The sequence below is a fragment of the Somniosus microcephalus genome, chromosome 21 (assembly GCF_052327205.1).
Source record: "Somniosus microcephalus isolate GS21.2 chromosome 21, FLI_Smic_1.0, whole genome shotgun sequence".
Lineage (NCBI taxonomy): Eukaryota > Metazoa > Chordata > Chondrichthyes > Squaliformes > Somniosidae > Somniosus > Somniosus microcephalus.
Window position 1 is genome coordinate 6,189,479 of NC_141007.1, and position 23,172 is coordinate 6,212,650.

The following is a 23,172-nucleotide window of genomic DNA, read 5'->3' on the forward strand; positions in this document are numbered from 1 at the left end:
TCTGGGTCCCGGGTCGCTCTGATACAGGGGCGGGTCTGGGCCCCGGGTCACTCTGATACAGGGGCGGATCTGGGCCCCGGGTCGCTCTGATACAGGAGCAGGTCTGGGCTCCGGGTCCCATCGCTCTGATACAGGGGCGGGTCTGGGCCCCGGGTCGCTCTGATGCAGGGCCGGGTCTGGGCTCAGGGTCGCTCTGATACGGGGCGGGTCTGGGCTCGGGTTCCGTTGCTCCCACGCTGTACAATATTCCTGACGGCTGTCTTGGAGCAGTGCATTGGGATTAGTTACTGAGTAACACTGCAGAATTCATGAAAGGTGGAAATGCAAGAGTTTGGAAAACATGAGACTTATCGACATCTTTCATTAGTGTAATTGCAGAATTAGCTGCAGTCTGGGCCGATTTTCCGTGCTTTTTCCACTTTTGTTGTAGTGGAGGGCACTACAACGGGCCTCAGCAGTCCTGTTACACGGGGCACGAGTTAGATTGTCGAGTGAGCACAGGATCGGGCTCGGTTCCAGTGCCAGCACCCTGAGTGGAGGGAGGGAATCTTGCCTGGTGCCTCCTTGGTGATCAGCAGTGGGAGGGGCTGATGGCCCCTGGCAGCAGGTCGTGCCGCCAACCTCTCTGGTGCAGCTCAAAATCCAGGCGCATAAAGAAAACGGATTCACCGGGAAACAGTTACTGAAATACAAGCCTCTGCACAAGCCAGGTATTGACCATAGGACCTCCTGGTCTGTATGGGTTAGTGCCTCCCCATCCAGTGCTTTACTTACAAGTGCACAGGGGGGCAGCCCTGCATGCATGTAACATTTAAAACTGGTTGTATGGTAAAGTGGGGGGGTGGGGGAGAATAAATGTGCGCGGAGACAACACCGTCCACTGACGTGTCATGGTTTACGTTCGTTCCCTGCAGTTTGCATTTTTAAGGCTTGATGTTGGCGATTGGAGCGAGGTTTGATGTGTTGGGTGATGTGACGTTCTGTTCTTACATTGGGTTTTTCTCGTTACAGTTTTGGTTCAAATCTTCGTGAATTCCTCATTCTGGAATACGCCTCCGGCCTCTTCTGTCACGACAGGTGGGTCACTGCTGGGGTTTAGTTTCAGTGGAGTGACACTATCTCAACCATGCTGACTATACCTGTGTGCTTTGTAAGTGAAGGTTGGTGCCGACATTCTCTCTGCTGTCCTCTGTGGGTTATAACGTTGTCTTTTTTTTCCTGTTGGATGATTTCAGCCTCTGGCAGCTGGCCGTAGACTACTTTGACCACTGTCCGCAGTTTGGCCGCGTTTACCTTGAGCTTTATATCGAGCGCATACCTCTCAACACGGAACGCAAGGCTCTGAAGGTGCTGAGAATATGTGAGCAGCGGCAGATGACCGAGCAAGGTGATGGGCTCCTGTTACCTTTAGAAGCAGAATTTGGTGGGGGGGTGTGACCCAGTTTGTATTTCTCTGACTGACGGTGATGGGGAAAGGGGCTTTTTGATGAATGTTTGTGAGGGTGGGAGGTGTCGGTGCTGGGGAACCATCTGTCCGTGCATTCCCAGATCATACAGGCTTCTCCAGGCCAGCACTTGGGAACTCCATTTCTGCACATGCTAGGAAATGAATTCGGTTCATTCTCCTGTCTCCTACCAATTCCCTTCTAGGTTGGTGCTTCAATCAACCCCAGTGCTCCCTCCTGCCCCCTCTTGGTGCTCCCGCCACCCCTATGCTGTGCACCCAAGCCTTTCCCGCCACTCCCCACTGTTTTCCAGCTGTCCTAAATAAACCCCTTTTGTCGGCACCGCCCAGCTCCTTCCCCAGTGCTCCCGTATCCCATTGCTAGCTCTCGACTTCACCTTACTGCATCCACACCTCCTGTTGCTCCCGTACCCCAGAACCCTCCTCCAACCACCCCACCCTCCTCTATTCATTCCAGACCCTGCTCCCACCTTATCAGGACTAGGACTGCTCCTCACAGTGCAAACCCTCCTAAGTCTCCCAGGCTCTCTCTCTCATTCTATGGGTCATGGCTCAGTGGGTCGCACTCTCGCCTCGGAGTCAGAAGGTTGTGGGTTTAAGTCCCACTCCAGAGACAGCACAAAATCCAGGCTGACACTCCAGTGCAGTGCTGAGGGAGTGCTGCACTGTCAGAGGGACTGTACTGAGGGAGCGCTGCACTGTCAGAGCGGCAGTACTGAGGGAGTGCCACACTGTCGGAGGGAGTGCCACACTGTCGGAGGGACTGTACTGAGGGAGCGCTGCACTGTCGGAGGGGCAGTACTGAGGGAGCGCTGCACTGTCGGAGGGGCAGTACTGAGGGAGCGCTGCACTGTCAGAGGGACTGTACTGAGGGAGTGCCACACTGTCGGAGGGGCAGTACTGAGGGAGTGCCGCACTGTCAGAGGGACTGTACTGAGGGAGTGCCACACTGTCGGAGGGGCAGTACTGAGGGAGTGCTGCACTGTCAGAGGGACTGTACTGAGGGAGTGCCACACTGTCGGAGGGGCAGTGCTGAGGGAGTACTGTACTGAGGGAGTGCCACACTGTCGGAGGGGCAGTACTGAGGGAGCGCTGCACTGTCGGAGGGGCAGTACTGAGGGAGCGCTGCACTGTCGGAGGGACTGTACTGAGGGAGCGCCGCACTGTCGGAGGGGCTGTACTGAGGGAGTGCCACACTGTCGGAGGGGCAGTGCTGAGGGAGTGCCACACTGTCAGAGGGGCAGTACTGAGGGAGTGCTGCACTGTCAGAGGGACTGTACTGAGGGAGTGCTGCACTGTCGGAGGGGCAGTACTGAGGGAGCGCTGCACTGTCGGAGGGGCAGTACTGAGGGAGTGCTGCACTGTCGGAGGGGCAGTACTGAGGGAGTGCTGCACTGTCGGAGGGGCAGTACTGAGGGAGCGCTGCACTGTCGGAGGGGCAGTACTGAGGGAGTGCTGCACTGTCAGAGGGACTGTACTGAGGGAGTGCCACACTGTCGGAGGGGCAGTACTGAGGGAGCGCTGCACTGTCGGAGGGGCAGTACTGAGGGAGTGCTGCACTGTCAGAGGGACTGTACTGAGGGAGTGCCACACTGTCGGAGGGGCAGTACTGAGGGAGCGCTGCACTGTCGGAGGGGCAGTACTGAGGGAGCGCTGCACTGTCAGAGGGACTGTACTGAGGGAGCGCTGCACTGTCGGAGGGGCAGTACTGAGGGAGTGCTGCACTGTCAGAGGGACTGTACTGAGGGAGTGCTGCACTGTCGGAGGGGCAGTACTGAGGGAGCGCTGCACTGTCGGAGGGGCAGTACTGAGGGAGTGCTGCACTGTCGGAGGGGCAGTACTGAGGGAGTGCTGCACTGTCGGAGGGGCAGTACTGAGGGAGCGCTGCACTGTCGGAGGGGCAGTACTGAGGGAGTGCTGCACTGTCAGAGGGACTGTACTGAGGGAGTGCCACACTGTCGGAGGGGCAGTACTGAGGGAGCGCTGCACTGTCGGAGGGGCAGTACTGAGGGAGTGCTGCACTGTCAGAGGGACTGTACTGAGGGAGTGCCACACTGTCGGAGGGGCAGTACTGAGGGAGCGCTGCACTGTCGGAGGGGCAGTACTGAGGGAGCGCTGCACTGTCAGAGGGACTGTACTGAGGGAGCGCTGCACTGTCGGAGGGGCAGTACTGAGGGAGTGCTGCACTGTCAGAGGGACTGTACTGAGGGAGTGCTGCACTGTCGGAGGGGCAGTACTGAGGGAGCGCTGCACTGTCGGAGGGGCAGTACTGAGGGAGTGCTGCACTGTCGGAGGGGCAGTACTGAGGGAGCGCTGCACTGTCGGAGGGGCAGTACTGAGGGAGTGCTGCACTGTCAGAGGGACTGTACTGAGGGAGTGCCACACTGTCGGAGGGGCAGTACTGAGGGAGCGCTGCACTGTCGGAGGGGCAGTACTGAGGGAGTGCTGCACTGTCAGAGGGACTGTACTGAGGGAGTGCCACACTGTCGGAGGGGCAGTACTGAGGGAGCGCTGCACTGTCAGAGGGGCAGTACTGAGGGAGTGCTGCACTGTCAGAGGGACTGTACTGAGGGAGTGCTGCACTGTCGGAGGTGCCGTCTTTCAGATGAGACGTTAAACCGAGGCCCCATCTGCTCTCTCAGGTGGATGTAAAAGATCCCATGGCACTATTTCGAAGAAGAGCAGGGGAGTTATCCCCAGTGTCCTGGCCAATATTTATCCTTCAACCAACATCACTAAAACACATTATCTGGTCATTATCACATTGCTGTTTGCGGGATCTTGCTGTGTGCAAATTGGCTGCCGCGTTTCCCACATTACAACAGTGACTACACTTCAAAAAAGTACTTCATTGACGGTAAAGCGCTTTGGGACGTCCTGGGGACATGAAAGGCGCGATATTAATACAAATCGTTCTTTCTGCGCACCGCATGATCGCTGCCCACAATGCCAACTGGCCCCAGGATCACCTTCACAAAGCTTTCAAGCCACGCAGTACCTTCTACACTGGGTATTGCTGCAACCTCCCTGCTACCTACCTGTGATTTAAAACATCTTGTGTACTTTATATAACGTTAAGATGTTAAACTGAATAATACACACAAGCCTAGAGCAATAAAGTATCCACAAAAATATGAACATATCACATAATTTGAACTTGAAAATATTGCTGTCACTCCCAGAATATTTTGTAATAAAAACATTTTGACTTGTTGAATATCTGAGTCAGTGGCCCTGGTGCATTGTGTTAGACAGCGGGAGACGGCACATTCTCTGAGTCGCAGTGAGCAGTGCCAGCACTCTGTGTACATGGTGCATCCATCCCATCTCGTGTAAACCTGCAACAAAACCACTACTCCATAATCTGCAGACAGAAAGGGAAAGAAGGCCAGTCACTTCCTGCTGGTTTCTGACTGCGGGATAACCTGGCCTGCCTCTAAGCTGCTAATCAGTTAGCCAGCTATTGGCTACAGAGTCTGTCCATGTCCCCAGCTCCCCACAGGGCAGTGTCCTTAAAGGGACCGGACAGACTGGTGGATAAAGAGCACAGCAGTGGTGCCCCAGACCCCTGACTATCTGTGGCGGTGCCACGGGAGGTCGGCCAGCTTTTGTACCAGTCTTCAAAGCAATGATGCCTTTGATCTGAAGTAAGGCAGAAAATGCTGGAAAACACAGGAGGAGGCCATTCAGCCCCTCGAGCCTGTTCCGCCATTCAATTAGATCATGGCGGATCTGTATCTTAACTCCATTTACCCGCCTTGGTTCTATAACCCTTTATACCCAAAATCTATCAATCTTACTTTTGAAATTTTCAATTGACCCCCGGCCTCAACAGCTTTTTGGGGGAGAGTTCCAGATTTCCACCACCCTTTGTGTGAAGAAGTGCTTCCTGAACGGCCTCGCTCAATTATTAAGGTTGTGCCCCTTGTTCTGGACTCTCCCGCCACAGGAACTAGTTTTTCTCCATCTGCCCGATCAAATCCTTCAACCATAAACGGTTCAATGACATCACCCCTTCTCTTCCATACCAGCCTAGTCTGTGTAACCTGTCCTCGTAATTTAACCCTTTTAGTCCCGGTATCATTCTGGTGAATCTGCGCTGCCCCCCCCTCCAAGGCCTATCCTTCCTGAGGGGCGGGGCCCAGGACTGGACACAGGGTCCAGATGGGGTCTGACCAGAGCTTTATATAACTGAAGCATCACTGCCTCCCCTTTGTATTCCAGCCCCGAGATAAAGGCCAACATTCCATTCGCCTTTATAATTATTTTTTGTACCTGTCCACCAGTTTTTAGTGATTTCTATCCAGGGACCCCTAACTCTCTCCGCTCCTCCACAGTTCCCAGCTTCTCACTATTTATAAAATACTCTGATCTCTTTCTTAGGTCCAAAGTGGATGACCTCACACTTCCCCACGTTGAACTCTATCTGCCACAGTTTTGCCCACTCACTGACTCGATCAGTGTCCCTTTGCAACTTTCTGCTCCCATCGACACTCCTTACTGTGCCTCCTAACTTGGTGTCATCAGCAAACGTGGATATACGGCTCTCTATTCCTTCATCCAAGTCACTTATAAATAGTGAAAAGCTGAGGCCCCAGTACAGATCCCTGGGGGACACCACTCCTCACATCCTGCCAACTGGGGTACACACCCATTATTCCTACTCCGTCTCCTCACCAATTCCCTACCCAGGTCAAAACATTGCCTCCAATTTCACGCACTCTCATTTTTGTTAACAGTCTCGTGTGTATTGTGTGTGTGGCTCTTCCTGCAGTGAGAAGCGTCTGTAAGATCATGGCGATGAAAGCTATGCGCAACGACCGGCTCGGATCGGCGCTGTCCTGGAGTGTTCGAGCAAAAGATTCCTTCTTTGCAACTCTCATCTCCGACAGGTCCGTGAGTGTTAACCAGCCAGTCGGGAGCAGTCTGATCCGCCAGCCTCGCTTTTTCAGTTTTGTCTCCTAAAGGTAGCCACGGGTGCCCAAGTAGCTCTAGACAGCAACTGTTGGTAGACTGTTAGACCGTGAGAGGCATCACAAAACCTGTTCCTCTGCTGCCCGATTTCCACAGGGTGCCAGAGGCGGAGACCCTCTGGTACCTCGCCGAAGTGGCGGCTGAATAGTTGGCTATGAGAGCAATCACACAACTCGATCCTTTGCTACTTGATGTCCACGTGCACACACTTTGCAACAGGAGTCACTGACGGTGATGAGGAGTGGCAGGTCCTGACTGATCTTCACCTCCCACCCCTGTGGGCACTGAGGACAGGTGCAGCACCCTGACCGCTGCACGGAGCACTGCCTGTACCAACTGGGACATTGGAGAGGAGCCCGATTCGTCATCTTTATCCCTCTAGTTTGAAGTTGTAGCTGGAGCCTCCAGTGTCTGGTTTTGGCAATTTTACATCTGGTTTTGGTGCGGGACTAACATTTGGACTGTCACTGAGGGAGGGTGGACTGGCGGTCCTGCTTTCTAGGATGTGATGGCGGGGAAATCGGATATTAATCCTGTGAATTGAGCTCCTGGATACGTGCACTCTGATGTGACACTGAGCCATTCCGCCCAGGAATGTTGTGCTGGGTTCGCTGACATTGCCTGGGCGGCGAAGGGCAGCCTCCAGACGTGGATACCCCAGTCTGCTGTGTTTACTGGGTGTGTGTCCCACCCTCAGTAGGAGAGGGGCACTGACTCTCCAGCCCCTCATTCCTCCATCAGTATGTCGACTGCTTCTTACTTTGAGGAGTACAAAAATTTACAAAATAAATGAAGCGATGTCGGTGCTGAGAGAATGGACCTCTTTCTATTTCGGGACCCAGATCAGCATCAAACACTCCCGGGACAGCAACATCCACGTGCCATGCCTCGTTCTCAGTAGAGTGTGGTTGTGCGACAGTTTACCATTTCCCACATAAGCTGTCCTGTGCCCCCATCCTCTCCTTGAGATTGCCAGTTAGCGCAGTTTTGTGCCATGGGCTTGTGCACTAGGAATCCACTGAACATGGGGCTCTACCAGCCAGCAGAGAGTAGGCATGCTCGCTGGTTGCAGTGATTGCTCTGCTATTCTGTGTTTATAAAGGCTCTGCTTTGTTGTGCAGGTTACTGCAGGATTACTGTATTAAAGGAAGCTTTTCTGACTTCGACCTGATCAGCAACCTGGGGTCGTCCATGCTGCTGAGTGACCGTCTGACCTTCCTCGGTAAGCAGACCTAATTACCCAGTCTCCCGCTATAACCACCTCTCCTTTGGATGTGGGCTCAGATTTATTTCAGTTTGCGGTTGTGTCGCACCTCCTTGCATCTTTGAAACGTCGGAAACTGCCTCAGACTGATTTTGTAGAGCTCGAAATGAATGTAGGATTGATACAGGGCTATGGGGAGAGAGCGGGGCAGTGGGATTAGTTTGGGATTGATACAGGGCTATGAGGAGAGAGCGGGGCAGTGGGATTAGTTTGTGATTGATACAGGGCTATGGGGAGAGAGCGGGGCAGTGGGATTAGTTTGGGATTGATACAGGGCTATGGGGAGAGCGAGGCAGTGGGATTAGTTTGGGATTGATACAGGGCTATGAGGAGAGAGCGGGGCAGTGGGATTAGTTTGGGATTGATACAGGGCAATGGGGAGAGAGCGGGTCAGTGGGATTAGTTTGGGATTGATACAGGGCTATGGGGAGAGTGCGGGGCAGTGGGATTAGTTTGGGATTGGTACAGGGCTACGGGGAGAGAGCGGGGCAGTGGGATTAGTTTGGGATTGATACAGGGCTATGCGGAGAGAGCAGGGCAGTGAGATTAGTTTGTGATTGATATAGGGCTATGGGGAGAGTGCGGGGCAGTGGGATTAGTTTGGGATTGGTACAGGGCTACGGGGAGAGAGCGGGGCAGTGGGATTAGTTTGGGATTGATACAGGGCTATGGGGAGAGCGCGGGGCAGTGGGATTAGTTTGGGATTGATGCAGGGCTCTGGGGAGAGCGAGGCAGTGGGATTAGTTTGTGATTGATACAGGGCTATGCGGAGAGAGCGGGGCAGTGGGATTAGTTTGGGATTGATACAGGGCTATGGGGAGAGCGCGGGGCAGTGGGATTGGTTTGGGATTGATACAGGGCTATGGGGAGAGAGTGGGGCAGTGGGATTGGTTTGGGATTGATACAGGGCTATGGGGAGAGAGTGGGGCGGTGGGATTAGTTTGGGATTGATACAAGGCTATGGGGAGAGTGCGGGGCAGTGGGATTAGTTTGGGATTGATACAGGGCTATGGGGAGAGAGTGGGGCCGTGGGATTAGTTTGGGATTGATACAGGGCAATGGGGAGAGAGCGGGGCAGTGGGATTAGTTTGGGGATTGATACAGGGCTATGGGGAGAGAGCGGGGCAGTGGGATTAGTTTGGGATTGATACAGGGCTATGGGGAGAGCGCGGGGCAGTGGGATTAGTTTGAGATTGATACAGGGCAATGGGGAGAGAGCGGGGCAGTGGGATTAGTTTGGGGATTGATACAGGGCAATGGGGAGAGAGCGGGGCAGTGGGATTAGTTTGAGATTGATACAGGGCAATGGGGAGAGAGCGGGGCAGTGGGATTAGTTTGGGGATTGATACAGGGCAATGGGGAGAGAGCGGGGCAGTGGGATTAGTTTGAGATTGATACAGGGCAATGGGGAGAGAGCGGGGCAGTGGGATTAGTTTGTGATTGATACAGGGCAATGGGGAGAGAGCGGGGCAGTGGGATTAGTTTGGGATTGATGCAGGGCTATGGGGAGAGAGTGGGGCAGTGGGATTAGTTTGTGATTGATACAGGGCTATGGGGAAAGAGCGGGGCAGTGGGATTAGTTTGTGATTGATACAGGGCGATGGGGAGAGAGCGGGGCAGTGGGAGTAGTTTGGGATTGATACAGGGCTATGAGGAGAGAGCGGCGCAGTGGGATTAGTTTGGGATTGATACAGGTCTATGGGGAGAGAGTGGGGCGGTGGGATTAGTTTGTGATTGATACAGGGCTATGGGGAGAGAGCGGGGCAGTGGGAGTAGTTTGGGATTGATACAGGGCAATGGGGAGAGAGCGGGGCAGTGGGAGTAGTTTGTGATTGATACAGGGCTATGGGGAGAGAGCGGGGCAGTGGGATTAGTTTGTGATTGATACAGGGCTATGGGGAGAGAGCGGGGCAGTGGGATTAGTTTGGGATTGATACAGGGCTCCGGGGAGAGAGTGGGGCAGTGGGATTAGTTTGGGATTGATACAGGGCTCCGGGGAGAGAGCGGGGCGGTGGGATAGTTTGGGATTTCTTTAGCAAACAGCGAGCACACTGGAGCAAATGGTCTCCTCCTATGCTGTAAATCTCTCGTTCTTCAGCTTCAAATATACCGACTCTTTCCCTCCCCCCCCCCCCGAATCCTCGCTGGTGGAACGAACAGTCATGCAGTCTGCCAGTTTACAGGTGGGGTTTGTGGGTGGGGGAGGGGATGCATTCAAGTGGACACTAGATAAACACATGGGGGAGAAAGGAAGAGAAGGATGTGCTGATGGGATGGGAGGAGGCTGGTGTGGACCAGTTGGACCAAATGGCCTGTTTCTGTGCTGTACATTCTGGGCAGTATAATGTTGTGCGATTTCTTGTCAACAGGGAAGTACTGCGAATTCCACAAGCTGTACGGCGAGATGCAGTTTGAGGAGGCTGCCAAGCTCCTCCTCTCGCTGATGACCGCCCGCATCGCTCCGCATTCCTTCTGGATGACGCTGCTCCTGGACTCTCTTCCCCTCATGGAGCAGAAAGAGGTTTGACCACAGCGCAATGTTGGAAAGTTTCAGTGACTCTGTTAATTCTCTGATAATCAGGATAGATCAGTCGAGACTAAGGGATGGGCCCCCCATCCTGGCTCTTGGAGAGGGGGCACACACCAAGGTTGGAAAGAGTGTTGCCCAGCCTATACTCAGCACCTGGTTATCTGGGGGTGTCATTGAGAGCCTGGGAGGAGGGGCTGGAGAATCTAAATGTGCCGATTGCACGGTGCAGTAGGTGTGATTGGGGGGGGTGGCGTCTGTACACGATTCTGGTCCCACACTCAGGTTGACTCTTAGTGCCGTCAGGGTAACTAATACTGTCTCGTCAGTGTCACACTAATCCCAAGAACATTTTCATGTGTTTGATGGGACAGTGTAGAGGGAGCTTTACTCTGTATCTAACCCGTGCTGTACCAGCCCTGGGAGTGTTTGATGGGACAGTGTAGAGGGAGCTTTACTCTATCTAACCTGTGCTGTACCTGCCCTGGGAGTGTTTGATGGTGGTGTAAGGGGTCTCTTTCCCAGCAGTGACATCCTTCACATTGATGAGGACCAGAGAAAGTTGGAAATGTGGTATTGATGTAAAATTACATCGTGCTTTGATTACTTGATTTGTGCTTGGTTGTAATGCACAGGGCTCTGCGAGCATTGTCGACTGATGCTGTTGAGATTCTGATCTGAGGGGTTGGGATTATAACCAGCTGAGCCTGTGCTGCTGCAGGGGGAGTGGGTATTGGTGTTGGGAAGCTCAGCGTGCCATTATGGAATGAGTATTGTGGGTCGCAGCCCTGGCTCGTAGGAGTGAGGCTGTTGCAGGACGAGGTGCCGTCTCCTTTCTGGAGCAGTTTGGCGGGTTTTATATCGCTAGCCCATTTGCTTACTGCTGCTTTCTTTCCCCTGGTCAGGTGATCTTTTCCACAGAGCAGACGTACGTACTCATGCACTGCCTGGAGGATGTGACAGCAGGCGAGGCCGAGAGTAAAAGGGAGACGAGAGCTGTGGGGGTAAGAGCTGACTCTCTTCGATCTGGACAGTGCACTGTGTCCCAGTGGCGCTAACAGCCTGTCTGTAATGGAGGTGTCAGTGAGTGAATCCTGATAGAGATATAGGAACAGGAGGAGGCCATTCAGCCTGTTGCGCCATTGAATTTGGTCATTGCTGATCTGTATCTGAACTCCAGCCACCCGCCTTGGATCTGTTAATACCCTTACCTAACAAAAATCTATCAATCTCCTTCTTGCCATTTTCAGTTGACTCCCAGCCTCAACGGAGGAGGGCGGAGAGGGGGCACAGGGGAAAAGGAGGGCAGAGGGAGAGGCGAGGAGGAGGGCGGAGGTGAGGAGGCGGGAGGAGAAGGGGCGCGCAGGGGAAAAAGAGGGCAGAGGGGCGAGGAGGAGGGCGGGGCGGGGGAGAGAGGGGGTGCAGGGGAAAAAGAGGGCAGAGGGCGGGGCGTCCCCGCTCTGAAGGCTCCAGTTCCTTGTCTGGAACCCCTGCTGGGAATGTGCGGTGTGGATATTGAGAGGTTGGGATCGGGTTTGTTGTGAGGCCCCTGGTACCTCGATATTCCACAAGTACTGGCAGCCCAGTGCCCATTCCTCAGGACTTACCTTGGAGAGTTAGTATTGGCAGGCTATTTGCCAGTGGAGGGCATCACAAGCTACAGTCCTGTCCTCGGCCAATTGGTGGGGATGGGGTGGAGTCACTGGATAGTGATTTGGAGTGCAACCCTGGCTGGTCACCCCTCGGCTGCAGTGACACTGAGGTTAATTGTGACTCGTTGCTATGACCTGTCTTCCGCTGGTGGTTTGAGTAGTTGTCTTGCTCTATTCTAGGCTGAGGACGAGGTGGAGATGACTAAACTGGGCCTCCTCCGATTGGCCTTCACTCGCAATCTGGCAAAAGCCATTGTCCAAGAAGGAACACGCCATGGATCCTGAAACTGGACTGGGATCGGGACTTGAGCACGTGCAGTGCTAGCCCGGGCTTGTAAATAAATATTTTTTTCCATGAATTCTGTGCAGAAATTGCAAATTAAAATGTTTTTGTATACAAAGTATTGGAAGTTCTTGTTTGCTTTGACAAGCTGTAGGCTGAACTGCAGCTTGAGGTAGTCAGTTTTGAATGAGCTGCTCGATTTATAACCTCTCGTTTCTGTCAATGTCCCATCTCCTGAGGTGCTGACTCACCAGGGGGTACCGACAGACCCTCAGTACCTTAACCAACTGCCCACTCTTGCTGCATGTGCGGGCTGGCGGTGAGTACTAGCGGGCTACTGGGGCCTGCAGAGTCCATCATTAGCTCGCCTGAGATTAATGAACTGCAGCAACTAGAAATGAAGCACGAGACTGTGGCAAGCTGCTTTACCAGCAACCGAGGGGACTGGTGCCCGTTCCTTCAACTGGAGAATGTGCTCAACTCACCCACCCTGGCACCAGCTGTAACAGTGCAGTGCGACACGGCAGCCTGTGGCCTCAGCCTTATTGGTGCTGGGAATGGGACGGGTTCCATTTCACTCACTACGGCTGGCCCCATGGCTCTCGGCAAATCCTGGCTTACTGCAGTTTCTCCTCTGCTGCACTGTCTGTATGTTCTCACTTGATGCTGGATCAGGGCCTCTGGCCCAGTGTCGGGGGGGCAGGGTGGACTGTGGCCTCTGTCCCAGTGTTGATGGACAGGAAGACTGAAGCCAGTTGCTGATTGCCCATTAGCTAATTCTGGGCTTGAGCCTGGGTCGACCCCGGCCTGTACACATGGGGCTCAGTCAGAGCTCCGCCCACGCTGCGGGAGGATCCGAGCATGGCACAGCCCGCACAAGAGGTGTACGCCAGCGAAATGTAAGAGTCAATTCTGGACCTTCCCCACCCTCCGAGGAGCTCGACTGGGGATGGAGATTTCACCAGACGCCCACCAAATTGAAGGACCCGACCACGATCCTCGCCATCCCCGCCGGGCTCTGCGGTGGCCGAACGCTCCCTCGCCGTCCCCGCTGGGCTCTGCGGTGGCCGAACGCTCCCTCGCCGTCGCCATCCCCGCTGGGCTCTGCGGTGGCCGAACGCTCCCTCGCCGTCGCCATCCCTGCCGGGCTCTGCGGTGGCCGAACGCTCCCTCGCCGTCGCCATCCCCACTGGGCTCTGCGGTGGGCCGGAGCATTGGGCCCTCGCTTATCTGAGCGGCAGCCTTTTCTGTTTCCGTGGTAATGATGTAACCCAGGACCTTGGTGAGAACGGGTTCCAACAGAGTTTGGTTTTTAACATGCTTTAACTTATTCCTGTTTGAATTAAGAACAAATTAATACTAACTTAATAAAAACTATAAATTGGCAATCTTAGAATTAAACTACAGTCTAGCAACCTCAACCAGCGAAACTCCTTTTACTAATTTTAGTCTTATGATTCGATAGCTCACTTTCCCACATATAATAACCAGATAAGACTGAGACAGCTTGGGGCCTCCCTGTTCTCTTCCCTAGCCTTTCTAGCAATAACGAGGGCAATAAACAAGGCCATCCGTGACGCACCCAGCACCTGCAGTTTGAAAGTTGTGGATTTTGCAGAATAGCTGATAAAACAAAAAGCTTTGGGGTCATTTAATTCTGTGCAATGCCTGATCCCTCAAAAGCCCAAATTGTGACAACTGCTCCCCCTCAAGGCAGTGACGATCTCCAACCCCTCACTCAATCTTAGCAGCCCTCCTCCAGAAGATTAGGAACTAATTCTAAATTATGGGCATGTTGACCGAGCCTTCTAAGCATATTTCAAACATATCACTTGCCCACCATGCAGTTTGCAGTGAGCGGATCACCTGTGATAACCTGGACCCCAGCCCAGGATCCACAACAGTCAGAGTGATCACCCCAGGAGGTGTGGGGGCCGGAATGACCACCCCAGGAGGTGTGGGGGCCGGAGTGACCACCCCAGGAGGTGTGGGGGCCGGAGTGACCACCCCAGGAGGTGTGGGGGCCGGAGTGACCACCCCAGGAGGTGTGGGGGCCGGAGTGACCACCCCAGGAGGTGTGGGGGCCGGAGTGACCACCCCAGGAGGTGTGGGGGCCGGAGTGACCACCCCAGGAGGTGTGGGGGCCGGAGTGACCACCCCAGGAGGTGTGGGGGCCGGAGTGACCACCCCAGGAGGAGTGGGGGCCGGAGTGACCACCCCAGGAGGTGTGGGGGCCGGAGTGACCACCCCAGGAGGAGTGGGGGCCGGAGTGACCACCCCAGGAGGAGTGAGGGCCAGAGTGACCACCCCAGGAGGTGGTGTGGAGGCCGGAGTGACCACCCCAGGAGGTGTGGGGGCCGGAGTGACCACCCCAGGAGGAGTGGGGGCCGGAGTGACCACCCCAGGAGGAGTGGGGGCCGGAGTGACCACCCCAGGAGGAGTGAGGGCCAGAGTGACCACCCCAGGAGGTGGTGTGGGGGCCGGAGTGACCACCCCAGGAGGAGCTGTGGGGGCCGGAGTGACCACCCCAGGAGGAGTGGGGGCCGGAGTGACCACCCCAGGAGGAGTGGGGGCCGGAGTGACCACCCCAGGAGGAGTGAGGGCCAGAGTGACCACCCCAGGAGGTGGTGTGGAGGCCAGAGTGACCACCCCAGGAGGTGGTGTGGGGGCCGGAGTGACCACCCCAGGAGGAGGTGTGGGGGCCGGAGTGACCACCCCAGGAGGTTTGGGGGCAGGAGTGACCACCCCAGGGGGTGTGGGGCCGGAGTGACCACCCGAGGAGGTGTGGGGGCCGGAGTGACCACCCCAGGAGGAGTGAGGGCCGGAGTGACCACCCCAGGAGGTGTGGGGGCCGGAGTGACCACCCCAGGCGGTGTGGGGGCCGGAGTGACCACCCCAGGCGGTGTGGGGACGGAGTGACCACCCCAGTGGGTGTGGGGGCCAGAGTGACCACCCCAGGAGGAGTGGGGGCCAGCGTGACCACCCCAGTAGTGAGGGCCGGAGTCACCAACCCAGGAGTGAGGGCCGGAATCACCACCCCAGGAGGTGTGGGGGCCGGAGTCACCACCCCAGGAGGAGTGGGGGCCAGAGTGACCACCCCAGGAGTGAGGGCCGGAGTGACCACCCCAGGAGTGAGGGCCGGAGTGACCAGCCCAGGAGTGGGGGCCGGAGTGACCACCCCAGGAGGAGTGGGGGTCGGAGTGACCACCCCAGGAGGAGTGGGGGCCGGAGTGACCAACACAGGTGGTGCAGGGGCCGGACTTGCTGGAAGAAAGAAGTGTTTAGCCATGAGGGTCCAGCCATCATGGTGGGGGCAGCCTTGATGGATCAGCTGGTCTTTTCCTGCCCATCAATATTGTATGTTCATTAACACCCTGGGCAGGTACAGCACGGGTTAGATACAGAGTAAACCTCGCTCTACACTGTCCCATCAAACACCCCCAGGGCGTTAGATACAGAGTAAAGCTCACTCTACACTGTCCCATCAAACAATCCCAGGGCAGGTACAGCACGGGTTAGATACAAAGTAAAGCTCCCTCTACACTGTCCCATCAAACACTCCCAGGGCAGGTACAGCACGGGTTAGATACACAGTAAAGCTCCCTCGACACTGTCCCATCAAACACTCCCAGGGCAGGTACAGCACGAGTTAGATACAGAGTAAAGCTCCCTCTACACTGTCCCATCAAACACTCCCAGGGCAGGTACAGCACGGGTTAGATAGAGAGTAAAGCTCCCTCGACACTGTCCCATCAAACACTCCCAGGGCAGGTACAGGGGGTTAGATACAGAGTAAAGCTCCCTCCACACTGTGCCATCAAACACTCCCAGGGCAGGTACAGCACGGGTTAGATACAGAGTAAAGCTCCCTCTACACTGTCCCATCAAACACTCCCAGGGCAGGTACAGCACGGATTAGATACAGAGTAAAGCTCCCTCTACACTGTCCCATCAAACACTCCCAGGAAAGGTACAGCATGGGTTAGATACAGAGTAAAGCTCCCTCTGCACTGTCCCATCAAACACTCCCGGGGCAGGTACAGCATGGGTTAGATACAGAGTAAAACTCCCTCTACACTGTCCCATCAAACACTCCCAGGGCAGGTACAGCACAGGTTAGATACAGAGTAAAGCTCCCTCTGCACTGTCCCATCAAACACTCCCAGGGCAGGTACAGCACGGGTTAGATACAGAGTAAAGCTCGCTCTACACTCTCCCATCAAACACTCCCAGGGCAGGTACAGGGGGTTAGATACAGAGTAATGCTCCCTCTACACTGTCCCATCAAACACTCCCAGGGCAGGTACAGCACGGGTTAGATACAGAGTAAAGCTCCCTCTACACTGTCCCATCAAACACTCCCAGGGCAGGGACAGGGGGTTAGATACAGAGTAAAGCTCCCTCTACACTGTCCCATCAAACACTCGCAGGGCAGGTACAGCACGGGTTAGATACAGAGTAAAGCTCCCTCTACACTGTCCCATCAAACACTCCCAGGGCAGGTACAGCACGGGTTAGATAGAGAGTAAAGCTCCCTCGACACTGTCCCATCAAACACTCCCAGGGCAGGTACAGGGGGTTAGATACAAAGTAAAGCTCCCTCTACACTGTTCCATCAAACACTCGCAGGGCAGGTACAGCACGGGTTAGATACAGAGTAAAGCTCCCTCGACACTGTCCCATCTAACACTCCCAGGGCAGGTACAACACGGGTTAGATACAGAGTAAAGCTCCCTCTACACTGTCCCATCAAACACTCCCAGGGCAGGTACAGGGGGTTAGATACAGAGTAAAGCTCCCTCTACACTGTCCCATCAAACACTTCCAGGGATGGTACAGCACGGGTTAGATACAGAGTAAAGCTCCCTCTACACTGTCCCATCAAACACTGCCAGGGCAGGTACAGGGGGTTAGATACAGAGTAAAGCTTCCTCTGCACTGTCCCATCAAACACTCCCAGGGCAGGTACAGCACGAGTTAGATACAGAGTAAAGCTCCCTCTACACTGTCCCATCAAACACTCCCAGGGCAGGGAGAGCACGGGTTAGATACAGAGTAAAGCTCCCTCTACACTGTCCCCATCAAACACTCCCAGGGAAGGTACAGCACGAGTTAGATACAGAGTAAAGCTCCCTCTGCACTGTCCCATCAAACACTCCCAGGGCAGGTACAGCACGGGTTAGATACAGAGTAAAGCTCCCTCGACACTGTCCCATCAAACACTCCCAGGGCAGGTACAGCACGGGTTAGATACAGAGTAAAGCTCCCTCGACACTGTCCCATGAAACACTCCCAGGGCAGTGACAGGGGGTTAGATACAGAGTAAAGCTCCCTCTGCACCGTCCCATCAAACACTCCCGGGGCAGGTACAGCATGGGTTAGATACAGAGTAAAGCTCCCTCTACACTGTCCCATCAAACACTCCCAGGGCAGGTACAGCATGGGTTAGATACAGAGTAAAGCTCCCTCTGCACTGTCCCATCAAACACTCCCGGGGCAGGTACAGCATGGGTTGGATGCAGAGTAAAGCTCCCTCTACACTGTCCCATCAAACACTCCCAGGGCAGGTACAGGGGGTTAGATACTGAGTAAAGCTCCCTCTGCACTGTCCCATCAAACACTCCCAGGACAGGTACAGGGGGTTAGATACAAAGTAAAGCTCCCTCTACACTGTTCCATCAAACACTCGCAGGGCAGGTACAGCACGGGTTAGATACAGAGTAAAGCTCCCTCGACACTGTCCCATCTAACACTCCCAGGGCAGGTACAACACGGGTTAGATACAGAGTAAAGCTCCCTCGACACTGTCCCATCAAACACTCCCAGGGCAGGTACAGGGGGTTAGATACAGAGTAAAGCTCCCTCTACACTGTCCCATCAAACACTCCCAGGGCAGGTACAGCACAGGTTAGATACAGAGTAAAGCTCCCTCTACACTGTCCCATCAAACACACCCAGGGCAGGTACAGCATGGGTTAGATACAGAGTAAAGCTCCCTCTACACTGTCCCATGAAACACTCCCAGGGCAGTGACAGGGGGTTAGATACAGAGTAAAGCTCCCTCTACACTGTCCCATCAAACACTCCCAGGGCAGTGACACGGGGTTAGATACATAGTAAAGCTCCCTCTACACTGTCCCATCAAACACTTCCAGGGATGGTCCAGCACGGGTTAGATACAGAGTAAAGCTCCCTCTACACTGTCCCATCAAACACTCCCAGGGCAGGTACAGCACGGGTTAGATACAGAGTAAAGCTCGCTCTACACTGTCCCATCAAACACTCCCGGGGCAGGTACAGGGGGTTAGATACAGAGTAAAGCTCCCTCTACACTGTCCCATCAAACACTCGCAGGGCAGGTACAGCAAGGATTAGACACAGAGTAAAGCTCCCTCTACACTGTTCCATCAAACACTCCCGGGGCAGGTACAGCACGGGTTAGATGCAGAGTAAAGCTCCCTCTACACTGTCCCCATCAAACACTCCCAGGGCAGGTACAGCACGGGTTAGATACAGAGTAAAGCTCCCTCTACACTGTCCCATCAAACACTCCCAGGGCAGGTACAGCACGGGTTAGACACAGAGTAAAGCTCCCTCTACACTGTCCCACCAAACACTCCCAGGGCAGGTACAGCACAGGTTAGATACAGAGTAAAGCTCCCTCTACACTGTCCCATCAAACACTCCCAGGAAAGGTACAGCATGGGTTAGATACAGAGTAAAGCTCCCTCTACACTGTCCCATCAAACACTCCCAGGGCAGGTACAGCACAGCTTAGATACAGAGTAAAGCTCCCTCTACACTGCCCCATCAAACACTCCCAGGAAAGGTACAGCATGGGTTAGATACAGAGTAAAGCTCCCTCTACACTGTCCCATCAAACACTCCCAGGGCAGGTACAGCATGGGTTAGATACAGAGTAAAGCTCCCTCTACACTGCCCCATCAAACACTCCCAGGGCAGGTACAGGGGGTTAGATACAGAGTAAAGTTCCTTCTACACTGTCCCATCAAACACTCCCAGGGCAGGTACAGGGGGTTAGATACAGAGTAAAGCTCCCTCTACACTGTCCCATCAAACACTCCCAGGGCAGGTACAGCACAGGTTAGATACAGAGTAAAGCTCCCTCCACACTGTCCCATCAAACACACCCAGGGCAGGTACAGCACGGGTTAGATACAGAGTAAAGCTCCCTCTACACTGTCCCATCAAACACTCCCGGGGCAGGTACAGCACAGGTTAGATACAGAGTAAAGCTCCCTCTACACTGTCCCATCAAACACTCCCAGGGCAGTGACACGGGGTTAGATACATAGTAAAGCTCCCTCTACACTGTCCCATCAAACACTTCCAGGGATGGTACAGCACGGGTTAGATACAGAGTAAAGCTCCCTCTACACTGTCCCATCAAACACTCCCAGGGCAGGTACAGCATGGGTTGGATGCAGAGTAAAGCTCCCTCCACACTGTCCCATCACACTCCCAGGGCAGGTACAGGGGGTTAGATACAGAGTAAAACTCCCTCTACACTGTCCCATCAAACACTCCCAGGGCAGGTACAGCACAGGTTAGATACAGAGTAAAGCTCCCTCTACACTGTCCCATCAAACACTCCCAGGGCAGGTACAGCACGGGTTAGATACAGAGTAAAGCTCGCTCTACACTGTCCCATCAAACACTCCCGGGGCAGGTACAGGGGGTTAGATACAGAGTAAAGCTCCCTCTACACTGTCCCATCAAACACTCCCGGGGCAGGTACAGCACAGGTTAGATACAGAGTAAAGCTCCCTCTACACTGTCCCATCAAACACTGCCAGGGCAGGGACAGGGGGTTAGATACAGAGTAAAGCTCCCTCTACACTCTCCCATCAAACACTCCCAGGGCAGGTACAGGGGGTTAGATACAGAGTCATGCTCCCTCTACACTGTCCCATCAAACACTCCCAGGGCAGGTACAGCACGGGTTAGATACAGAGTAAAGCTCCCTCTACACTGTCCCATCAAACACTCCCAGGGCAGGTACAGCACGCGTTAGATACAGAGTAAAGCTCCCTCTACACTGTCCCATCAAACACTCCCAGGGCAGGTGCAGCACGGGTTAGATACAGAGTAAAGCTCCCTCTACACTGTCCCATCAAACACTCCCAGGGCAGGTACAGCACGGGTTAGATACAGAGTAAAGCTCCCTCTGCACTGTCCCATCAAACAATCCCAGGGCAGGTAGAGCACGGGTTAGATACAGAGTAAAGCTCCCTCTACACTGTCCCATCCAGCACTCCCAGGGCAGGTACAGGGGGTTAGATACAGAGTAAAGCTCCCTCTACACTGTCCCATCAAACACTCCCAGGGCAGGTACAGCACGGGTTAGATACAGAGTAAAGCTCCCACTACACTGTCCCATCAAACACTCCCAGGGCAGGTACAGCACGGGTTAGATACAGAGTAAAGCTCCCTGTACACTGTCCTATCAAACACTCCCAGGGCAGGTACAGCACGGGTTGGATACAGAGTAAAGCTCCCTCTACACTGTCCCATCAAACACTCTCAGGGCAGTGATAGGGGGTTAGATACAGAGTAAAGCTCCCTCTACCCTGTCCCATCAAACACTCCCAGGGCAGTGACAGGGGGTTAGATACAGAGTAAAGCTCCCTCTACACTGTCCCATCAAACACTCCCAGGGCAGTGACAGCACAGGTTAGATACAGAGTAAAGCTCCCTCTACACTGTCCCATCAAACACTCCCAGGACAGGTACAGGGGGTTAGATACAGAGTAAAGCTCCCTCTACACTGTCCCATCAAACACTCGCAGGCCAGGTACAGCAAGGATTAGACACAGAGTAAAGCTCCCTCTACACTGTTCCATCAAACACTCCCGGGGCAGGTGCAGCACGGGTTAGATACAGAGTAAAGCTCCCTCTACACTGTCCCATCAAACACTCCCAGGGCAGGTACAGCACGGGTTAGATACAGAGTAAAGCTCCCTCTACACTGTCCCATCAAACACTCCCAGGACAGGTACAGGGGGTTAGATACAGAGTAAAGCTCCCTCTACACTGTCCCATCAAACACTCCCTGGGCAGGTACAGCACGGGTTAGATATAGAGTAAAGCTCCCTCTACACTGTCCCATCAAACACTCCCAGGGCAGGTGCAGCACGGGTTAGATACAGAGTAAAGCTCCCTCTACACTGTCCCATCAAACACTCCCAGGGCAGGTACAGGGGGTTAGATACAGAGCAAAGCTCCCTCTACACTGTCCCATCAAACACTCCCTGGGCAGGTACAGCACGGGTTAGATACAGAGTAAAGCTCCCTCTACACTGTCCAATCAAACACTCCCAGGGCAGGTACAGCACGGGTTAGATACAGAGTAAAGCTCCCTCTACACTGTCCCATCAAACACTCCCAGGGCAGGTACAGGGGGTTAGATACAGAGTAAAGCTCCCTCTCCACTGTCCCATCAAACACTCCCAGGACAGGTACAGCACGGGGTTAGATACAAAGTAAAGCTCCCTCTACACTGTCCCATCAAACACTCCCAGGGCAGGTGCAGCACGGGTTAGATACAGAGTAAAGCTCCCTCTACACTGTCCCATCAAACACTCCCTGGGCAGGTACAGCACGGGTTAGATACAGAGTAAAGCTCCCTCTACACTGTCCAATCAAACACTCCCAGGGCAGGTACAGCACGGGTTAGATACAGAGTAAAGCTCCCTCTACACTGTCCCATCAAACACTCCCAGGGCAGGTACAGGGGGTTAGATACAGAGTAAAGCTCCCTCTACACTGTCCCATCAAACACTCCCAGGACAGGTACAGCACGGGGTTAGATACAAAGTAAAGCTCCCTCTACACTGTCCCATCAAACACTCCCAGGGCAGGTGCAGCACGGGTTAGATACAGAGTAAAGCTCCCTCTGCACTGTCCCATCAAACACTCCCAGGGCAGGTACAGCTCGGGTTAGATACAGAGTAAAGCTCCCTCTGCATTGTCCCATCAAACACTCCCAGGGCAGGTACAGCACGGGTTAGATACAGAGTAAAGCTCCCTCTACACTGTCCCATCAAACACTCCCGGGGCAGGTACAGGGGGTTAGATACAGAGTAAAGCTCCCTCTACACTGTCCCATCAAACACTCCCAGGGCAGGTACAGGGGGTTAGATACAGAGTAGAGCTCCCTCTACACTGTCCCATCAAACACTCCCAGGGCAGGTACAGGGGGTTAGACACAGAGTAAAGCTCCCTCTACACTTTGTGTGAAGTGCTTCTCGCCATCAATGGCTTTGCTCTCATAGAGTCATAGAGTAATACAGCACGGATAGAGGCCCTTCGGCCCATCGTGTCCGCGCCGGCCATCAAGCCCTGTCTAATCTAATCCCATATTCCAGCATTTGGCCCGTAGCCTTGTATGCTATGGCATTTCAAGTGCACATCCAAATGCTTCTTAAATGTTGTGAGGGTTTCTGCCTCCACAACCCTTTCAGGCAGTGAGTTAAGCTTATGCCCCTTGTTCTGGATTCCCCCACCCGTGGAAAGTTTCTCTGTATCTACACTATTAAACTCCTCAGTTAGATTACCCCTTAATTTTCCAGGGGAATACCAGCCCAGTCTGTGCAACCTGTCTTCATAATTTAACCCTTTGAGCTGCGGTGTCATTCTGGTGAATCCATGATGCTCCCCCTCCAGTGTCCCTTTGCAACTTTCTGCTCCCATCGACACTCCTTACTGTGCCTCCTAACTTGGTGCCATCAGCAAACGTGGATATACGGCTCTCTATTCCTTCATCCAAGTCATTTATAAATAGTGAAAAGCTGAGGCCCCAGTACAGATCCCTGGGGGACACCACTCCTCACATCCTGCCAACTGGAGTACACACCCATTATTCCTACACCGTCTCCTCACCAATTCCCTACCCAGGTGAAACATTGCCTCCAATTCCACATGCTTCCACTTTTATTAACAGTCTCTTGTCACATGCCTTCTGGAAGTCCACACAAATAACCTCCA

General features: G+C 54.1%; 2 protein-coding genes across 2 annotated transcripts in view; one reads left to right on the plus strand and one right to left on the minus strand.

Annotated features, from left to right (window-relative positions):
* nup85 (nucleoporin 85) overlaps positions 1-12,283 on the plus strand; it is a 57,828-nt gene extending 45,545 nt beyond the window's left edge. Inside the window, exons 11-17 of the mRNA XM_085964069.1 lie at positions 1,012-1,077; positions 1,236-1,387; positions 6,240-6,357; positions 7,561-7,661; positions 10,073-10,224; positions 11,136-11,234; positions 12,063-12,283. Of these exons, the coding sequence (XP_085820195.1) occupies positions 1,012-1,077; positions 1,236-1,387; positions 6,240-6,357; positions 7,561-7,661; positions 10,073-10,224; positions 11,136-11,234; positions 12,063-12,167 (793 nt within the window). The 3' untranslated portion in view covers positions 12,168-12,283. The remainder of the gene's footprint in view (positions 1-1,011; positions 1,078-1,235; positions 1,388-6,239; positions 6,358-7,560; positions 7,662-10,072; positions 10,225-11,135; positions 11,235-12,062) is intronic.
* The window catches only part of mrps7 (mitochondrial ribosomal protein S7), a 1,172,241-nt gene that overhangs the window by 1,047,818 nt on the left and 101,251 nt on the right, over positions 1-23,172 (minus strand). The window lies entirely within an intron of this gene.